Source organism: Ammodytes marinus (assembly GCF_949987685.1).
Source record: "Ammodytes marinus genome assembly, chromosome: 16".
Taxonomy (NCBI): domain Eukaryota; kingdom Metazoa; phylum Chordata; class Actinopteri; order Uranoscopiformes; family Ammodytidae; genus Ammodytes; species Ammodytes marinus.
The window spans coordinates 21,347,265-21,367,183 of record NC_137220.1 but is presented as its reverse complement, the minus strand read 5'-3'; the positions used below and the strand labels follow the sequence as shown (position 1 = coordinate 21,367,183).

Sequence of the window (19,919 nt, the reverse complement as noted above, 5' to 3'; positions counted from 1 at the left end):
ATGATCGCTTGCTCCTGCTGTCCATATATTTTGCTTGCCAGATAACACCCAAAATGCTTCCAATGTGTTTGCTGTGTACCAGAGGGTTTTGGACAAAACCTGACCAAGCTGGGTTTCATGCTGCTACTCCAGGTTGGTTGAGAAAGATTCCCCCTCATCCAAATCTCCTCTTGTCTTACTGTCTGTACTATGGGAACATTCCCTAGAACTCGTAGCCTACCATCTGTTTGCATTCAATCTGGCAACATGGGTGGCTATAACATTGACTTTTAGATGACCCCATATGTTTTTCTTTGTGTGAGACCACAAACACATTCCCACACACACACAAACACAACCACACACACGCGTACAGAAACACGCGCACACACACACACACACACACACACAAACACACACACACAACTGCCAAGTAGCCTTCACTTCACACAACAGGCTATTTAGCTTTGGCTTAACACGTTTAACAAATATTAGGCTACAGGAATAGAAAACAGCAATGGGACATGAAAGCAATACAACGGTTGATTGAACTTTGAATTCCCAACATTTACAGAACTTTCCAAACCCTTTAGACAAAGCCCAGCTGGTTCCTCTGTGTGTCATCCTGACCTGCAGGTGATTTCTACCATGCATCTACCTACATGATGTTGGGCCAGCTAATGTTTAGAATACATATTCAAAGACCATCCATATTACAACATTTCACACGGTTTAAATGGGGGATCGTCAGTCCCAATATTTAACCAGCTGTAAAGACCCTGCCAAAATACTATCATGACTGTTCTGATTGAATCATAACTCACTGATTGATTAACACTTTTATGCTGAAGGTTCCGTACCGGAAGTGTCGTAGCTGTGACGAACAATACGGCGCTTGGGTTTCATCCGGTTTCATCTCAAAGTAAAGTAACCTGCAACGGGAGGAAAAGGTAAACAGACTGTTTATCCTCGTGTGTCGAGAGTAGGAAGGAACGTGGTTTAACTCATAGTTACCACAGCAGAGAGTGAACATGTTTGACATACAAAACATAAAGCGAAGCAAGTGTGTACTGTGAGGAAGCTAAAGCTATGCTAACGTCTCTGGACGGGGACATAACATGGACATACTGCTCGTTACCAAGACGACCACCTTTCCCCAGGCCTTTTTAGGCGTACTTGAACGAAACACTTTCTTTTTGCTAGCTTCGCTTCCCAATAACCACAACCTCTTACCTGTGTTTTTTGGTAAATGACATTAAATAGCACGCACACAGGAAAACTAGCGCTGATAGTAGTATGACTATTGACAGTTTGCTCTTTAACCAGAAAGTTAATGGTGCATTTGATTCTAGAAACAACAGAGAGTGGTATATTGTCTTTACTGGGCTATACATTGATTTTACACGTGAAGTTCAATTTACCTGTCGCTTAGAAATAGAAAAACCTACTCGAGGAACTTTGAATATTGAAAAAGTACAAGTCATAAATAACACTGAAGATTTCATCGTCATAATCCTCATAGCAGTGGTATTTTGGGGGAATTTTCATGGCTTGATTAGATGATGAAGGATGTAGGCTAAGTCACCTCCTGTCCAAATCAAACAGTTAATATGCTGCCATCACTCACAAACCTGGCTGCCAGTGTCTCTTTTCAATGGTCGCTTGTCAGAGGGCAGAACAATAATGTACAATACAATAGTACAAATGTCTTTATATGTACATGGCCAGCACCTGTACTTTAATTAAATGTATTAGATTAGATTAACACCATTTGTCCACCATAGTTGCTTTGTTAAATAGTATTTGTGTCTTATGTCATGTTTATGCACAACTGATTATGGTGACTGTTGTTAGCAGCCCTCTCACCTTACAGGGAGCTATTTACTTTCCTTGTCATTTTAAAATTGCTTATAAAAGTTTGATTGACCGACTGATTTGTGCCCACACAGCCATGACGTCAGACTCCTCACTCCTCAACTCCGAGCTGGAGTTAGAGCAGCAAGAGGAGCTCTATCAACAGCTGCTGTTACAGGTAATAAATGCTTTAAAGTCAAATGTGCTTAAGTCAGACAACATAGGCTGTGTTCAGAAAGCCATAATAGTGTCCTACATCCTACGTACTCACCATCTATATACTGCATACTGTCTACTCAAAGATCGATTGTGTATGCGAGGTTGCTGTTTAAAACAAAGAGACCAATATTCATGGTATGTTACAGTGTATTTGCATGAACACAAAATAGCCCAGCCTCCTATCACAAGGTCACCTCCTGAACTATGACCCACATAATATACAAAAACAGTGACGTTGGAACTATTTTCTTAGGGGGGGGGGGGGGGGGGGGGGTGCTGTAAATGGGAACAGATTCAGTAATGTCCAACACAGAAGTAGGCCTACTGGTTATTATGAGCAATTGATAAGCACAACCTAACACTATAATTAAAAATAGTGTGATTAGAATTAGGAAGAATCCTTATGCAAAGGCCTATAGATAAAATTAATGAATTTCAAGGGTGACGGTCGTGATTAAACCTTGGTTTGGGACACATTTTAATTGGGGGTGTGGGGGTGCCCCCCCAGAAATGTTTGAACATTCAACACTTCATTTCCTGCATTCTGGTGAATTTGTTTGCATCAAGTTTATGTAAAGTAATTGACAACATTTAGGTTCCCGGTGCCAAAAATAGAATAAAATACAATGCAGTAATATCATGCATTCTGTATTGCTTTCAAATATTAATTCTCCTGTATTGTTGAAATTGGTTTAGACTGTAAAAAAAAAAGGAGTGATTATTCATGTCTATCATTGAGAATGTAGTGGCTGATGGTATTTTACTAGCCTGCAATCTTAAAATATTTTAAAATAATAAAGTGCAAAATGAGGTTTTAATCCTCATTTACTTCCTTTAAGCTACTAGTAGTGACTGGCTGTGCAGTGGACAGAGGGAGGAAGAGATTGCTTTATTTGATAATTTAGCTTTTTGATTTGTGAGAGTGATCATCGCTGACTTTAGACTGACTCCCGCTGTCTGCTCCGTGAGGCTCGAGCCCATCAGCTGAGCCAACAGCTGTCCGACACAGAGATGAAAAACAAAACTGAAACTTAACTATCCTGCTTAGACTGACTTTTGGTGGAGCAACCAAATATAAATGAATAAATATTGTACTAAACTGTAACACAAGTAATGAGTTGTGGAATTTGGATCAGTAGCCTACAGTAGGCTAGTGCACATTCGTCACTCATGTGAAATAAACGTTATTGTAGTTTTTCCAAAGCATTCACAAGTTCCTAACGTTATTATTAACCTCTAGGCATTGTCACCACACAGCAGCATAATACCTTTATAGGAAAACCACAACTCCATTAGCCCGCGGCTCTGTTCTAATTATTGTCATTTCTTCATAGATAGATAGTTGATCAGTAATACCTGGAGAGTGTAATCTCTCCTGTGCTGCTTGCTTCGGTAGTCTGGAGTTTGGATCTGCCTCTCGCGTGCCTTCGTTGTTTTCAAAATCAGTGCCGTTGGGAGTGCGGCGGGGGGCGATCGGGGTGGGGCAATATTACCTGGCTGCATTCACTTGCAGTCGGACATTTGAAACTCGCGCTCATAAATGTCTCTTAACAGCCAGAAATAAATGTTTAATTCGGCGCTGCCAAATGGGGTGGCAGCTGGGGTGGCAAGGCTTTTTTTTAGGGTGGCAGATGCCACCACGGTAGATCCGCCCCTGTTGCTTAATAGTAAGGCTGTCCCGAATAGCATTTTACAGGTTTCGAATTTCGAATACCCTTTGGTTTTTCGAATGATAATTTAAATACTGAAAAAAGCACTGTTATAAACAAAATGTTTAATCCCAATTTTAAACATATAGTATGTGCTTCTGCAGTCCTTAATGGATCCAATATGTGGCAAAACTCTATAAATTATGGTAAATGTTAATGTCAGGCCTACCGGTGATGAGCAAGTCACCCGCCCAGAGGAAAAGAAAATTTGAAAAGGGTTCTCAAAAATGTTTCATGTACTTCTCCTAAACAGCTAGGAGATCTGTGTGACACCAAACTGAAACTGAGGTTTATTTCTCCTGTCTGCCTTTTTTCTTTTCTCCTTTTAAGTTTCAGAAGATATCTCATCAAACACTAATATAATTCTCAGATTTTCTCAACTTTAGTGTCTCTTTGTGATCTCGGGCAGAGAAATCAGAAAGCTCCCTCCATGAACTCAATCTACTCTCATCCCAGCTTCAGTTCATGCATCTACTAAACTCAGACCAGAGAAAATGAAGAGCTCTCCACAATCACTCATTGAATTCTCAGACTTGGATAAATGATTTGGTTCTTTTTGATAATCTGATTTCTTGTTGACTTTCTTTTCCAAAGGAGAAACAAAGCAGCCATTAAAAACACTGAATTGAGAGTAGCAAGTATTACTCCCTCTAAACATTCTGTTTACCTTATTTCTAGTGAATTTTAGGAGAAAAATACGAAAAACCTTTCAGACAAAATAGAAACTAAAATGAGGCTGAGATGAGAATGCAAAATCTCCCGAGCTGTAGCAGAGCAAGCTTTGAGCAGTACATTTTTCCCTCTGGGCGTATTCAAATGTACCAAGTACGATGTTTGAAAACAAAACTAAACTGAATTTATTTTTCATGTGATGTTGAAATATTGCCAACATTTTTGTGGAAAGCTGTGGTTGTGCTACGCCGTTTAATAATGCATCTTAAATGAGCTTTTGATTTTGATTTTTCATTTTCTATATTTTAATAACTGCTATATCTTAAAATAAAAAGTTATTTACTGACAATAATTTGCTGAAAACTTAACTTAACTAGTGTAAAAGTTATCTTTGCTCTTTAACAGTCTCTCTTGTGACATAGTTGGGGCCATATTATGTCAAATGACCTGTCTGATGACAAGGATATCTATAGGCAGCGTAGGAAGCTGTATGCACAAGCGAACAAGCTGTGTTGTAAGTTTAGTATGTGCTCTGTACTTGTCAAAATCTCACTCTTTAGAGCGTATTGTACACCGCTGTATACTGCCCACCTGTGGTGTCGTTATAAACAAGGCAGCATTAGAAAGCTTACAGTGGTTTATAATGACAGCATGAGGCTGCTGCTGAGAGCTCCAGCACAAGCCAAATGTTTGTCAATGTTGGGGTACCTACCTGCTCTGCTGTGTTACGTGGCCTTAAGTATGGATTTATGTGTAGGGCATCTTAGTCCAAAAATGACTTAATTGTCTAACCACGTTCGCAGTTCTGTCCGATTTTTTCCAGACTGTGGAACCATTGGCGAACATGTCTGTATGCTAGACACTGAATATTGTGGATGGCTGTATATTTTTTACTCTGTGTGTCTGTTTGTTGATGTTTGTTTGTACGGATATGGATCCTCCTGGGTCTGAAATAAAGAATTATATATATAGTTGAATATGTGTCAAAATTCCCAATGGGTCTTCAAACCGTCACTGAGGATACGCTGTCCTTTATCTCTCCAGACAATGGGAAAGGTGCAGGCTGAGAATCCAGACTCCACAGTCATTCGACCACAACCTGGTAAGTGTCTCCACAAGACGAGTCACGTCACACTTTCAAGAATGGAAGACAGTGTGCCATAATTTGTTAAATGGATAGGGTTTATTGTGTTTATTTCTTCTCATTTCTCACAGGCATGTGTGTGAAGACCATCTCCGAGCCAAGCAAGGAGAAGGTCTTCGTCAACATCTGTCAATCAAATTCCGTCCCACATCCACCAGAGCTCTCCAGGGAGGAGCTGGTGGAGCTGCTCCAGTCAGAAGACCCCAGCGGCTACAGGGTTCCCATGTCCCTGGGCGAGCCACACACAGAAATAGACAACAGTACGTCGTGACTAAAGCCAAAGATGAAACCTTTTCATTGCCGGAGTAACATACCTATATTAACTTCATTCAGAGACTCTTCATAATCGTCCCTTCACGTCAAGACAGCAGCTACTCATAGTCATTATCAGTGTTGAACTCAATGTAATGACACTACTAGTGTTTAACTACATTTAGCTGTAGCTTGCTGGTAGTTCAACTAAATTCATATTTGCCTAGTGAAGTAGTTAGAAGTAGTTTTTTTTATTTTATTTTTTTTGCCATTTTATGTATAGTTATAGCCTGGAAATCCAGATAGGTTCTGGCCATGATTAATATACATTCCAAACTCAAGGGGCGGCACCTACGCGTGCATTTCGAATACCGCTGCACACGACCATTTAGAGCAATTAACAATGTGACGCATTAATATATTATTTTGCCGTGGTTGGTCGGCAAAACGGAACATTCTTCTTTCTTGCTAATGAAAGATCTGAGTGCCGTATTCCAAGTTGTTAAATGTCGAGGCCAAAGCCGTTTCAAACTCAAAACAACGTATCCGTATCCATCTTTGTTGTTTTCATGCCCAGCACTGTCGTCATCCGGTTACGTCCGCCCCAGAGCCCCATATATAGGGCTCTGGCCCGCCCATATCAGATAGAACGATTTGATTGGTAAGTCAGAATTTTCCGACATAGTTAATGAGCTCCAATGCATCGTGTCCAGACCAGCACGCTGAGCCAATTTTAAATTGGCCAGCGGCAGGTCTGGATATCCAGGCTAGTATAGTTACTGAAACTGCAAACATTTTTGGGCCATAAAAGGAAAGGAATGAATTTAAATTTTACCATTGCCTTTTTAATTGAAACACCATTTACGAGCATTGACTGTCAATTTAGCGAAGTTTACACAAGTTAGCTTAGCTGTTGGCTAAATGAAGATTTCATCATTTGTACATTGCCAATAGGATAATTTTTCTGTACAGTAGTATGAACATCTTTTTCAAAGTAGCTTTAGTTCACCAAACTAGATTTCTGCCTAGGGTATCTTTGTTCTACTTTTTCCACTGTGCTGTAATTTTTCCTCATTGTTTGAGTGCTATGATGCATCAGTTAACATTAATGGAAGCAGTGCGATGATATGGTTGTAATGGCACTTTCGATTGCAGCTGTTTTCACTTTGGTTTTTTAAGTGTCAGCAGCACATAAAGAGGCTTGTTTAGGCCTGTGGGTTCAAATAATGATTCCTGGCATTGAACTCCTGGCACAGATTGAGAGGGCTCTTGGTTATATAGTCTTAAGATAAGATATACTTTATTCATCCCAGCAGGGAAATTCAGATGCTACAGCAGCCAGCATACACAGAACACAACACAGCACATATAGGCCTATCCCCACCCAAACATGAGCATACATACATAGCCAAGATGAGAAAGTGGTATGGATAGTCTCTGTGCATAAGTGCATAAGTAGCTGTTACTCGTATATAACAGTACACAAATACTAGCTCTGCCAGTGCATATGATATGATAAAAAACAAAAATTATGCTAAAAGAAAAAGCAATCAAGTGTGCAATTATACATGTGCAAAAAATGCAAAATATGCAGCACAGGCTAAAGTTTAAAAGTTCAAATGTCCTCTGTCCTTACTGAAAGGGGAGTCATTATAAAGTGCAATTGCAGTAGGTAAAAAAGTGTTTTTGTATCTGTTATTTTTGCAGCTTAGCCGCCGTAGCCTCCCACTAAAAACACTCCTCTGTTTACACACAAGACTGTGTAAGGGATGCATGTTATTGTCCATAATGTTCAGCAGCTTCTGTACCATCCTTCTCCCCATCACCACCTCCAGGGGCTCCACAGCAGTACCCAGCACAGAGCCAGCCGTCCTGATCAGCTTGTTGAGCTTTTTAGAGTCACAAGCCCTGATGCCGCTGCCCCAGGAGATGGCCGCAAAGAAAATGGCACTTGCCACAACAGACTGATAAAAAGACATATCCCTCTGTAAACACAGTTAATGCTCCCACATGCAGTAGGCAGGAATGACTTAAGTTGCCAACTCCACATCTACAACTCCATCGTTGTTATATGTGTTGGCTCCCATATATTTTCCTATGGGATGCTTACAAAGGAAAGCGTTTAGAAAAACAAATTAACGAAAAACACTATACTGGGAAACTATCATGGGAAAACAACACAGTCTGTCTTGTTTTCCCACAATAGTTATTGTGAACTTTGTTTCCTTTCGTAGCTATGATGTTCTATTTAAAAACTCTTAAAACACGCAGTTTATCTAAGGCAATTCAACTCTTTTATTTTTTAAAGCATGTTTGATGGATTGAATATACATGTCTTTCTGTGTTTCAGACTCTCAGGGCTGCACAGCCTATGATGTTGTCATCAACCAGGACTTCTTCCAGAAGTGTCAGGTGTGTTTCTCTTATTTCTCAATCTGGTTCAAGAAAGGAGTAAGGAAATAGTAAAGATTTTAGAGGTGCTTGGATGGTGTATGCTCAAAGGGGGAGGTTTAGTTTAAAGTAATTGTCTATTTCATATAAGAGTAAGTTAATGAGTATAATATATTACATCTGCCTCAACTGCCTTATAAAATACATCATTGTATGTACTAACAAACTAGAGAAACCTGTAGAATATTAAATAATTCAACATTGCAAGTGATCTATATGTTAGGTGGATGTGTGGTTTTAGAGGTTATTTTATGCACCTGGGTCACATTTGAATTTCCGATAAAAAAAAATAAAAAAAAACGAAAACTCAACAATGTAAGGAACGGATTAAAGTGTGTGTTTATATTCTCAAATGTTAGCATAGCAGACTAGCGTAATACTGCCAACCTTGCTCTGTCCTGCTGGATTTGGGGAAGCAACCCCAGCCAAACTAATTATCAGAGGAAGTGCTGCATTTCCTTAACACATTTAGTTACACCTAGTTCTCAGCCTAAACTCCTGTTGTTGTTGTAATATTGAAAGTGAAACACACATCCAAGTATATAAGCTAAGTAGTCAGTCAGCATGAATGAAAAAATGTGTGTCCCAGGCAAAATGTGGAAGCACGAGTTGATAATCCACCTACCGTACTTTTCGGCCTACAAGCCGCGACTTTTTCCCCGTTTTTCGACCCTGTTATTACACAGCACAGTATATATTCTGTAGCTACTGGGGATGGGCGTTAGTAATCGAGTACTCGAGTACTCCTCGTTTCAAATGATCTCGATTGGTGGATGAGGAAAATCGTTTTTTGTTTTTTTTAGTGTTTGTAGCCTTTAGGCCGGCCGGCGGGCCGCCCCTATTTTAAAATGTTATATACGTGTACAAAACGGCACAAAACGGATGTAAAGTTTAACAAAATTAAATATTTTGATCCAAGTTAAATAAACTAAGCGTTGTGTCAAACAGAAACCGCAAATAACTGCCACCTCCGTGCAGCGCAGCCAGTGTGTGGCCTCCACAGCACCGCGGAGCTGAATGCGGTGCTGGAAAACTTGGAAAGGCACGTAAAGAAGCCAGGCTGACTTCGGGCACATTCGAGCAAACGATAAGAAGCCTTTATAATGGAATATAGGATTGAGATTCAAAAGCCGACGATGTAACGTTCCGTTAACGAGGAATTAGTCGCGGTAATTAGTCACGGACAGGAGTGAGCATACGCGGTTGGATATACTAGCCTACTACTTCTACTGCTTTGGTGAGTTATTTAGCCTATCTATGTGTTTAAATTGTAGGACAATAATTGTATTGTATTTGCTGCCCTTCTTATTTAAAATGTCTATTTTGAATGTTAGCCAACTGCAGCCCATGCTTTTTTCTCTCTTTTTTTTCTCTCTCCACCGCAGACCTACTCGATCGGTTTAAATTGTGGCCCGCTTATTTAATTACTTTCAGTTAGGAAAATGTGTTTTAAACTTGTGGAAAATAAATCCTTAATATCATATGGCAACTGTGACTGTTTGACATAAGCATTGAGCGCTTTATTGCGGTCAACCGTTGTTCTGTAGACAGATGCGTTGCGTCCTAAAAATAGAAAAAAGTTTAACGAGGAATGATTGATCCTCGAGGAATGCAAGCGATCACACGAGTAGCGAAAACACTCGTGCCCATCCCTAATAGCTACTATTGCACAAAATGGTAACACTTACGTACGTTATGCAAATATGCAACTTGTTTGTTGAAATGTGGGAGCTTCCTCAAGCAGCCATCTCTTTCCCGACAATCCCCTCCGTGCACGAACTCTTACATATGGTAATTAAACATTATAACACCTGCGGCTTATTGTCCAGTGCGGCATATAGTACGGAAAGTACGGTAGTTAAACAATGAATGCTCTTATTACTCAGTCTCGTAATCTTATAGCAGTCTGGACTGCTATAAGATTACGAGACTGAGTAACAGTCTCGTAATAAGATTACGAGACTGAGTAATAAGAGCATTCATTGTTTAACTAGGTGGATTATCAACTCGTGCTTCCACATTTTGCCTGGGACACACAGAGCTTCAGCCTCACCTTTTTAACATGGGATAATGTGTTTGTGTTCTTTTTTTTTAGAAGGAAATGTCTAACCAAATTGCATAATATGAAATTATAAAAATGAAGTCAGTTGTGTATTTTACATTTGCTGAAGGAAATCTGGAAAATTGACCATGTCTTCCTTTGAGTCGTCTATGTTGTGCTGATCTTCTGTTATCGTTAGAGCCTCCTAATGCCATAGTGAGTGACAACAACCAGCAAATGTCCTCACCTCTTAATGTGAAACAATAGGGAATTGTTTGTGTCTTGTAGAAGGATCCCTTGTTCCAGCAGTTTGTCATTCTTGTGTCTCTGGAGGGTTTGGAGAGCAAATACAACCTGGAGTTGAGTAGAGGTGAGTGTTTGTTTTGTTCCTGCGCGTGTGTGTGTGTGTGTGTGTGTGTGTGTGTGTGTGTGTGTGTGTGTGTGTGTGTGTGTGTGTGTGTGTGTGTGTGTGTGTGTGTGTGTGTGTGTGTGTGTGTGTGTGTGTGTGTGTGTGTGTGTGTGTTCGTTCCTTGATGTTGGTGGCAGTTGTTGAGCTTCTCCTCTGTGTTTGTACAGACTGGAAGGTGCTGAAGAACAGGAAGTTCCTGGGTTCTGTTTGCGAGCAGAACATCCGGACCAAGAGCAAGCCGGTGATCCAGGAGCTGCAGCCTCAGTACGTCTATGTTTGCTTCTTGACACAGGAAACATACAGAGATTAACCTTTCTCTTTGTTGGAAACTTTTGGAAGACGGCCACTCCCCCTGCCGAGCACATTCCAACTGTCCTTTTTTTGTCATTTCTACCAATTCCAGAGGACTTAAAATAAAGCTACAGCTGCCAGTATCCCCTCTTTGTATTATACCCCACCAATGATCTGCGCATTAGTCTGGTTGTAGTTTACTTCCTTCAGCAATCAATCAGTAAAACAAATACAACTTAATTGTTCAATTCCGTGCAGAGTAAAGCACATGATGTGCTATACATGGCAGTAGACAACAAAATAAATAGCAGAGTATAAGTGAGTAAATAAAAAATATATAAATAAGAGAATACAGATTAAAGTATAAATATGAATGTAATGGTGATATACTGTGTAAGTATAACAATGACTTTACTGACAGTAAGTCTATGATCAGATGCTAATATCTGTCACTCTGTGTCCTTCCTACAGGGAGAGCTCCACTGCAGCAGCCAAAAGGTAAACCTCTTCTCATTTGTCTGTTAGAAGTGTTATGCAAAGTTAGAATAACATAAAGCCACACAGATGGGGTTTGTTCCCTCATTTCTCATTCCCGCTCTTTCTTTCTCCTTGTCTCTGAATCTTTTCCTTATTGTCCCCATATTTCCCATCCCCTCTTTGCCCACTCACTCGTAACTCTCTCTCTGCGCACATCCTTTCGCCATCTACAGACCAGAGTTCACTTTGCTTGTGGAGCCCCCCGCTGGTCAACCTGAGTACCTCATTGCAGAAATCAAGCTACCAGGGCTGGTGAGCCATACCACACACACACACACACACACACACACACACACACACACACACACACACACACACACACACACACACACACACATATAAACATACTGTTACTAATGCCTACCATGTTTCTTTCTTGATCCATTTGAACCTCACTGTCCTGTTGGGGAAGTATGAGTCGGAAGAAGGATGTAAAGGAAAATATTCTTAAACCCTAATAGGACAAAAAGGCATGCAACCAAATTGCCACTCGTTAGTCACTTTTCAACTCAACATCCCCACTGTCGACACTGTGACACTGTAGATTTAAATTCATCTATTTATTTTAATAATGTAGTAGCTATCGGTGCTGGAAGGTTTTGTCCGTGAAGAAGCAGCAGGCACATGACATAAACTGAATAACTGAATCAGCTAATAGCCGTCATTGCTAAAAACAATGAGTGAGTGTGGATTCTGACTAATCCTTAATCATGATAAATGTTCATTGCTCTGCACTTTCTCGCTGAGCTTTAGTTGCAACAGGGCACAAGGGAGATGAACTTCGTGACAAAGCAGAGAAGGCATTAGTTTGATACAACACAGCCTGTTCCCGAAACTGCATCCTCCAACAGGGAGTGTTTCTTAATCAGCAGTTTGTGGGGTTACAGGTTACATTAGAAAAATATCTGTTTGGTCCAGTTCAGATTTGGACTTCCCCTTATTTGGTCTGGCGAAGTTTGAGCTCCAGCAACTCCAGCCAAACTCTGATGAAATTGGGTGTCTATCTAGAAATGAAATAAACGGTTTTGCTTTCATCTGTTTGAAATTAAAGACCTAAAATATTTATGTGAAATCTGCCACCATCTTTATTTTAAGATTTTAATGTGCTGTAAAAAAAAAAAGGAGGGCAAGCCTTAGTAAAAGTTCAATTAAGACAAGGTGATGTGTCATAAGTTGCTTCATACTCACTTTAGAAGTAATCAGTGGATCAGTTTTAAAATGTAGTGTGGTAGCGTGTGTTTGAGTGTCATTTGAGTGTCATTTGAGTGAACTTGTCTCCCGTGCAGCCTTCGTCTCGCTGTCTGGTCCTGGACGTTGGCGAGGACCGGCTGGTGTTGACGGCTCGGCCCTCGCTCTTCCATCTGGACATCTTTCATCCATTACTCGTAGACCAGGAGAACAGTGTAGCGCAGTACAACAATAGCACTCAGGTACAACACACACACACATACACACACACACACACACACACACACACACACACACACACACACACACACACACACACGTACGTACAGCATATTCTATATAGTGTGCACTAAAGCACCAATGCATTGCTAAAACACACATGAAAATGAAACAACATTGTAGTACACCACAGAAGCAATGCACCACCACCAACAACATATAGTGCTCTGATATACTAAATAGAAACACTAAGGTATTATCAATCTATTAACATACTGTGCTCCTGTTTCCTCTTCTCAGATTCTTACAGTCACCATGCCTGTGGTGTCGTCATGAAACTGCACAAAGAATGTCCCATTTATGTTTACATAAAAAATTATGCTGTGTTAATAAAACATTTTTTTTTTATCAAATCAAATGTTTGTTGTTCTATTCACGACTTGAATCTCAGCAACCGGTCCCGAAATCTGTAAGGTGTCTTATTTCTGTCATTTTGCTTTTGAAACCAGGGGAGGGTAGGGATGACACTTAGAAGCACACAAATACAAATATTTGTCCGAGATTTAATCCCTTTTTACTTTTAAGCGCACAATAGTTTTGTTCATAAGAAAACTTGAACTAAAACATTCTGATTAATTTGGCCACATGTAAAAAATAAAATAAAATAAAATAAATACCCTGGCATCAGCTTATCATGTTAACCTTAGATTCCTGTTGTGCCAGTCATCTGCTGTTGGCCAGTTGGCCACTGAAGCCATGCTGAATCCATGTGATACTGTAAGCTGATGAGAGAGGGGGCGTTTCACTTCCATGATCCACGCCCACATTTTTTCTTCAGCCCTGAGCAGCCATAATCAGCATAGGTATAGACAGAGGCATAAAAGTGTCATGTATTCAACTATGTTTAATGTCAGTAGTCCAAATTCAAATAGATAATAATTTGCTCAATTGACCAGAGTTAAGCAGTTCAAATGTGCCTTTTTCTGACTATATTGCATAAAAAAATAAAATTATGATGTGTGGCTAAATCTGGCATGTCTTTGCCTCATAGGCAATAGAGTAAACAGTCATGTAAAGTCCCACTATATCCAAAAGGGTAAAAGTTCATTCTTAAGTTGGGAAATGTTGTTTTAACTCAATCTTTTCCAATGATAAAAGCAGTGAGATAGTAAGTAGACCTTGTGTTAAGGTTCTTTTGACAAACTAAGGTGCCGATGTAGTCAAGGGTCACTTCAGAAGCAAGCAAGACTCACAGGCTTCTGTGGCCAGAAAATACTGTTTGATATTGACAAAAGCTTTGGTCAGGGCTGGGCGTGCTTAGGAAAGCCTTTCTTGTTGCTCATTGCTATATCTTTTTAAATATAGCCACTTGCACGTATTAGAATCTTAACGATGTCTTCAGTCAATAACTTAAATCATAGATATAAATAGAGCAACATTTTATTTCTGTTATACGACCTCCTTAACACTTGGATTTAGCATCAGGATGCGTTGTGGTATGGTTCCTTTTTGTGTGAAGTCTTTCTATGTACGCCTCTTTCCGTGAATTGGAACGCTCCCCTCTCATGGAAAAAGCAAATGAAAGAAGCAGTCACTCTTCTATTTCTGCATCAGCCCCAGACATCCCTCTCTCCATCCGCTGCCCTCCCTCCCTCATTCCGCTATGATCTCTCTCCTGCTGTTACTAAGCGTCCACATCTGTTCGCCGTGCTCACGCTTTTTTCTCTCTGCCATGAGGTGGGTCCAGAAGTAGAAACAAATGCCATTGACGTAGCCATTGTTGATTCTGGTCCATCTTCAGATTGATTGAACAGAAGTGCATGCCACTTTAATGGTTGTGTGGCGTGTGAAAAGGAGGTAGCAATTTTTTTGAAAATCCTCTATGCCGTGATATTTTCGTACATTAATAATATAAAGCTATATTTACATGAGGAATGTATAGGATTACTGGATGTAATGTGAAAGAGATGCCTCTTAGGGATGAACCCACTGAGATGAATTACTGGATCCTGCAACAAGCATGTTTTGGTTGACTCTCAACTAGCAGGCAGCCCCCTCAGCGAATAAATGATTTGCCCAGCACCAAACAGAAAAACAAAACAAAAAACACATTTAGGATTGTTTCACAACTACAGAGAAAGTTTTTTTTTTCCAGTTTTTCTTTTCCATTATGCACACATTAAACGAATGAAATAAAACGTGTGATTGTTAAAGGTGCTGGTGGGCTGATTTTGTAACCTTTGGGCAGGGCCATGCTAGCTGTTTCCCCCTGATTCCAGTCTTTGTGCTAGGCTAACCCAAATGGCTGGAGAGAAATGTGAGTGGAATCGATCTCATCTAACTCAGCAGGAATGTGAACAAGCGTGATAATGTTAGAGCTCTGATAGCACCGTAGTATTTACAACCGAAATCCTTACATTTTTGCCTCTTTTCCTTTATTTTATGTTTCATCTTTCAACACTGACTCATCACAGCATGTTGGGTCACTTTTAATGAATGAAAGTACAATAACCATTGTCTTTTAACAAGCTGCTGCTTGTCCTCCGACGCATCTATCTCTCCCAGCTCTTCCCTGTCAGCTTTCTCTCCCTTCCATCTGTCACACCCTCCCTCTTCTTTCATCCCCCTCTCCACCTGCCCCGCTGCACCCCTCCATTTGTCCAGTGAGGTCATCCCTCTGTTCTCCCTAATCCTGCGAGGTGCTCGTCTTTCTGCCTCGGCTTAATCCGCCTGTGGCCCCCGGCCCTGATCACACATACACACACACAAACACACACACACACACACACACACACACACACACACACAAATCTGCACACTTGCGCACAAAGTCTCACAGTTATTCTTGTGTTGGATACTTGGACACTCAGTAATTCTCACAGCATGCATTACACACATAGTTATTCAGACAGTGCTGCTCATACACACGCACACGCACACACACACACACACACACACACACACACACACACACACAGTGCCCGTCCATTTCGCTGTATAAAACTTCCACTGTCTCTGTGTAATAGCCACTCAGTCTGTCTGTCCCTCTGTCCGTCCCTTGTGTCTGGTGAGACCACACCTTCATACAGGTATGTCTGTTTCTAATATGTCCTCATTAGATTGTGTTCCCATATGAAGGATGACAGTAGAATAGAATATAATAATGTAACACTTGAAAGATTGTTTATGATTTCTCCAGGCAGCCATATTTATTTAGTTAAAAAAAACTTTTATTTGTCTGGAGTATCGTCACAGGGGACATTTTGTGGCATGTATTCAGATTTGTCAGTGCTTTCAAAAACTTCTGAAAAACTTGTTTTTGTGTTTAAGGGTACTCTGGCATGGGTCCCATCAGCCAATAAGCAACCCTTTCAATGCAAAAAAAAAAAAGGTTTTAGGATTTCTGAAGTTACATATGAGTCTGCTAAGCTTCATTTTGCATTTGCATAGGTTGTCTGTGCCCTGCTTCTAAATATAGCAGACTTAAATATTGGGCTTCTGAGCATCTTGAAATGCACCATAAAAAGAAAATGAATAATAAAAAGTTAATAATAATAATAATACCATTTTAATGAAAAAACTATATATAATAGCAACATTTAGAGTTGAAGGTATTTAGATACCGGCTTCTTAAACTTTTCCTGCTACATCAACACAGTTTGGAGCTTTTTAGACTGTGTGGTGAGGATTACCAAGACGTCTGTTTTCAGATAACATTCTTCCTAGCTGTGAACAGAAAAAAAATCCCTTCACATTTATTGTTTTTGAGCAACTTCAGAAATCTATTATTGGATATTGCAATTTAGCTTTTGCTGTTGATTTGTAATTTAAGTTAACCAACTCATTTATTCTTCCAATTTCAACAATCACCTCTTTATGAAATACTTACAAAATACTGAAAATTATTATTTATTGCATACAATGTATGAACAGGCTGGGTGCATGTTCATTGTCCAGTAGATTATTAATATGTACTCTGGTCCAGCTGGGTAGGGGATTTCATTTTGTAGCTCAGACACAGGATGAGTACAAACACTGACCTAACAACATGTTCCCACCTTTCGTTTTTTAGTAGGAATACTGGATGAGTCGGAGGGATATACTCATAGGGTATTAGGCTTTAATACAGTACATTATGGTGTGTGTGTGTGTGTGTGTGTGTGTGTAACATTTGCAGTGGCTAGTTCAGTGTGAAGTTCGCTGTTTGGTTGCTTCCTTTAGTGTGATTATTTCATTCCGATTTGTTCAACAGTCTAATTCTTCCTCTGATGACATGTAACAGCAAACTAGACCATCACTGCCAAGAATGCTATTTTATATAGTTTGTCTTAATGCCTTTGTCATGGGTACACTCACCCTGGAACAACAGCTGGCTAGTAAAAGCACTACCACTTTTGTCCAAAAGGGGTGCAAGAATTAACAAAAACTGAAAGTTCCTCGGAGCACCTTTAAAATCAAATTTAACACAGTGCCGACCAACTGACCGATAAGCTTGTATTCAATATGTTGGAATATTGGGCTGTCGGAATTATGCATCATAGTGACGTCTCTGATTGGTGGAGAGCGCATGAGCGGGGCTCAACCTGCCAAATGGCTCTTCTGTGAGCAGCCACTTGAATTATTGGCAGTGCACTAATAAAGTTTCAAAAAGGAATTTTTTGCTCAAGCAACAAAGTGGCTCTTTCTTCCAAATTGTTAAAGTGATAAAAAGGAAATTAACCAACTTAAAAACAATTTAGATGAACAACTTAATTTACTTGGGCTAGCTAGCTAGCTGTAGGCCTACAACAAAGCACATTGTTGGCTTGAAGCGACTAAGGATGTATATTAACATTTAAGCCAACTCTGTTATGTTTTCATTTCCTTCTACACATTTTTCATTACTATTATTACCCCCAATTTTTTGGCTAGCAACATAGAACATGTGGGGCGACTGTGACTCAGTTGGTAGAGCGGGTTGGCCGATGATCAAAGGGTTGGAGGTTCGATCCCCGCCCTGCCACCTGTGTCATAGTTGTTGTGTCCTTGGGCAAGACACTTAACCCACCTTGTCTCGCGTGAATGTCGATAGTTAGCCTGCTATCGGTGTATGAATGTGTGTGTGAATGGTAACGTGGGAATGGGAACAGGTCTCCCTTGCAAAAGAGTCTTCGGTCTCAATGGGATATACCTGTATAAATAAAGGTTAAAAGAAAAAGAACATTCAGCTCAGTTATGACATTCCGGCTACTTAATTTCAAATTCGTAACATACTTTCAGAAATGTTAAATGTTTTCTGCAGAATATCCTCCATTCAAACCCTTAAAAACCCATCGTACTCATTCATACCTCATCCTACAAGTTTCATTCAAAAGTCAAAATGTTCAGGAATGTTCATACATCCATTTTATCGTACAACATTCAAATCATATTCATAGGTTTCAAAATATTCAGCCTTGTTTGAAGGCTTGTAAAATTCATCTTCTCAAATTTGACAATAAAGTGGGAGCAGATGGAACGGAATGTGATACAGTGGGAGCTACAATGTAGAACTGGTTAAAAAATAAAACACAATCGCTTTCACTCGCACACATCTAACCCTACATGGAAAATATTGATATCAAAACGTGGGAAATCCTGTGCTGGTCGCATACATGATAGGCCTACTACTGAACCAACACATGGGAGCTGTAGCTTATGCTTCCAAGCTAAAGGATGCCCAACCAACTGCCACATGAACTCATATATTACCTGAGACCTGAAATTCCCGGAGGTAGGCAGACAGTCCTACACTTTTAACCTGATCTGGTTCTCATGTTTTTTCACATTACAGACACAATTGACTCACGGATTGGGAGTTAGAGCCTGAGGCAGCAGTTTGAGGTGAAGTTTTGGATGAAATGACCTCTCTGAGCCCTCTAACAGGTGGGATGTCTGCCTCATTATGACAAACACACAGCTTGGTGCCTCACTCTGCCGACTATTAAGCAGATTTTTAGATTTTTTATTCAACTTAATAAGAGTTTCATATTCATATTACAAAACATTCTTATTTATACTTCATACCTATTACATTTTAGGCTATCCACTCTAGCGTCAACTTTTTTACATTTATGATTGAGCTTTTTTTCACTTTTCATATTTTCAGTTAGAACTAGTTACTATTTATTTATTCATTTTTTTCATTCAAAACTTTTTACATTTCATTGTCATTCAGCTGTTCAGTACCTTCCATGTACTGCATAGTCATACTCATTCAACATTCAGCTGTCCGGTGTACCGTCGGCTTTTCAGCATCAGCATTCACACCGGAATGTCTTCAGAAATTGCATTTCTAGTTTGCGCTCTGTCTCTTTACCGACCTGTTTCCATCTACGCTCCTCTCCCCGTCTGGACTCTATTAATAGGCTACAATATCATCTCTTTAACACTAATGAGGTATCGCTGCATGCCCATTCTCTTTTACTTTACACACACACACATGTTGCCCTTGACTAAAATTAACCCTGCTAAGGCCCTATAGCCGTTTGACTGCTGGAACTTGACTCCTCTCCCAAATCCCCTGTCTACTCATGCCTCCCACACCCTCTCTCAATTCAACTCCAAACTGGGCTGTTTCCAGACTCTCCAGGCAGGGGTGTTGAAATGTGCCCCTCTTATTCATCCATCCATTATTTCTCCCACTAGTCACTGTCTCATCCGTCATGTACTTATTTAGAGGTCTTACCTTTGTGTCCCTCTTGAGTAAAGTGTAAGGCCTTCCGTCTTCATTTAAGAGTGAGTCATAGGAAAGGCCCCATCAAAATAAGAGTACCTTTCCCAAGTAACTACTTGTGTCCTTTGACTGTATACAGCGAATTAATATAAGAAGATGCATAACATAAACTGTAGAAGAAAATATACTTCTCTCTTTAAAGGAATAGTCAATTTGAGAAATATTTTGTTTTTAAATGTATTCTTTTGCTGAGTTACAAT

At 40.0% G+C, this 19,919-nt stretch overlaps 1 protein-coding gene across 1 annotated transcript; it reads left to right on the top strand.

Moving 5' to 3' along the window:
• The first annotated feature begins 848 nt into the window (after positions 1-848).
• Positions 849-13,383, top strand: pih1d1 (PIH1 domain containing 1). Its single transcript, XM_080043830.1, has 11 exons — positions 849-929; positions 1,929-2,011; positions 5,478-5,535; positions 5,649-5,837; positions 8,180-8,241; positions 10,610-10,691; positions 10,898-10,994; positions 11,493-11,519; positions 11,732-11,810; positions 12,845-12,988; positions 13,266-13,383. Exons 2-11 carry the CDS (start codon positions 1,931-1,933, stop codon positions 13,299-13,301), a joined length of 855 nt encoding a protein of 284 aa, XP_079899956.1. The 5' UTR covers positions 849-929; positions 1,929-1,930; the 3' UTR covers positions 13,302-13,383.
• Positions 13,384-19,919: the final 6,536 nt, after the last annotated feature.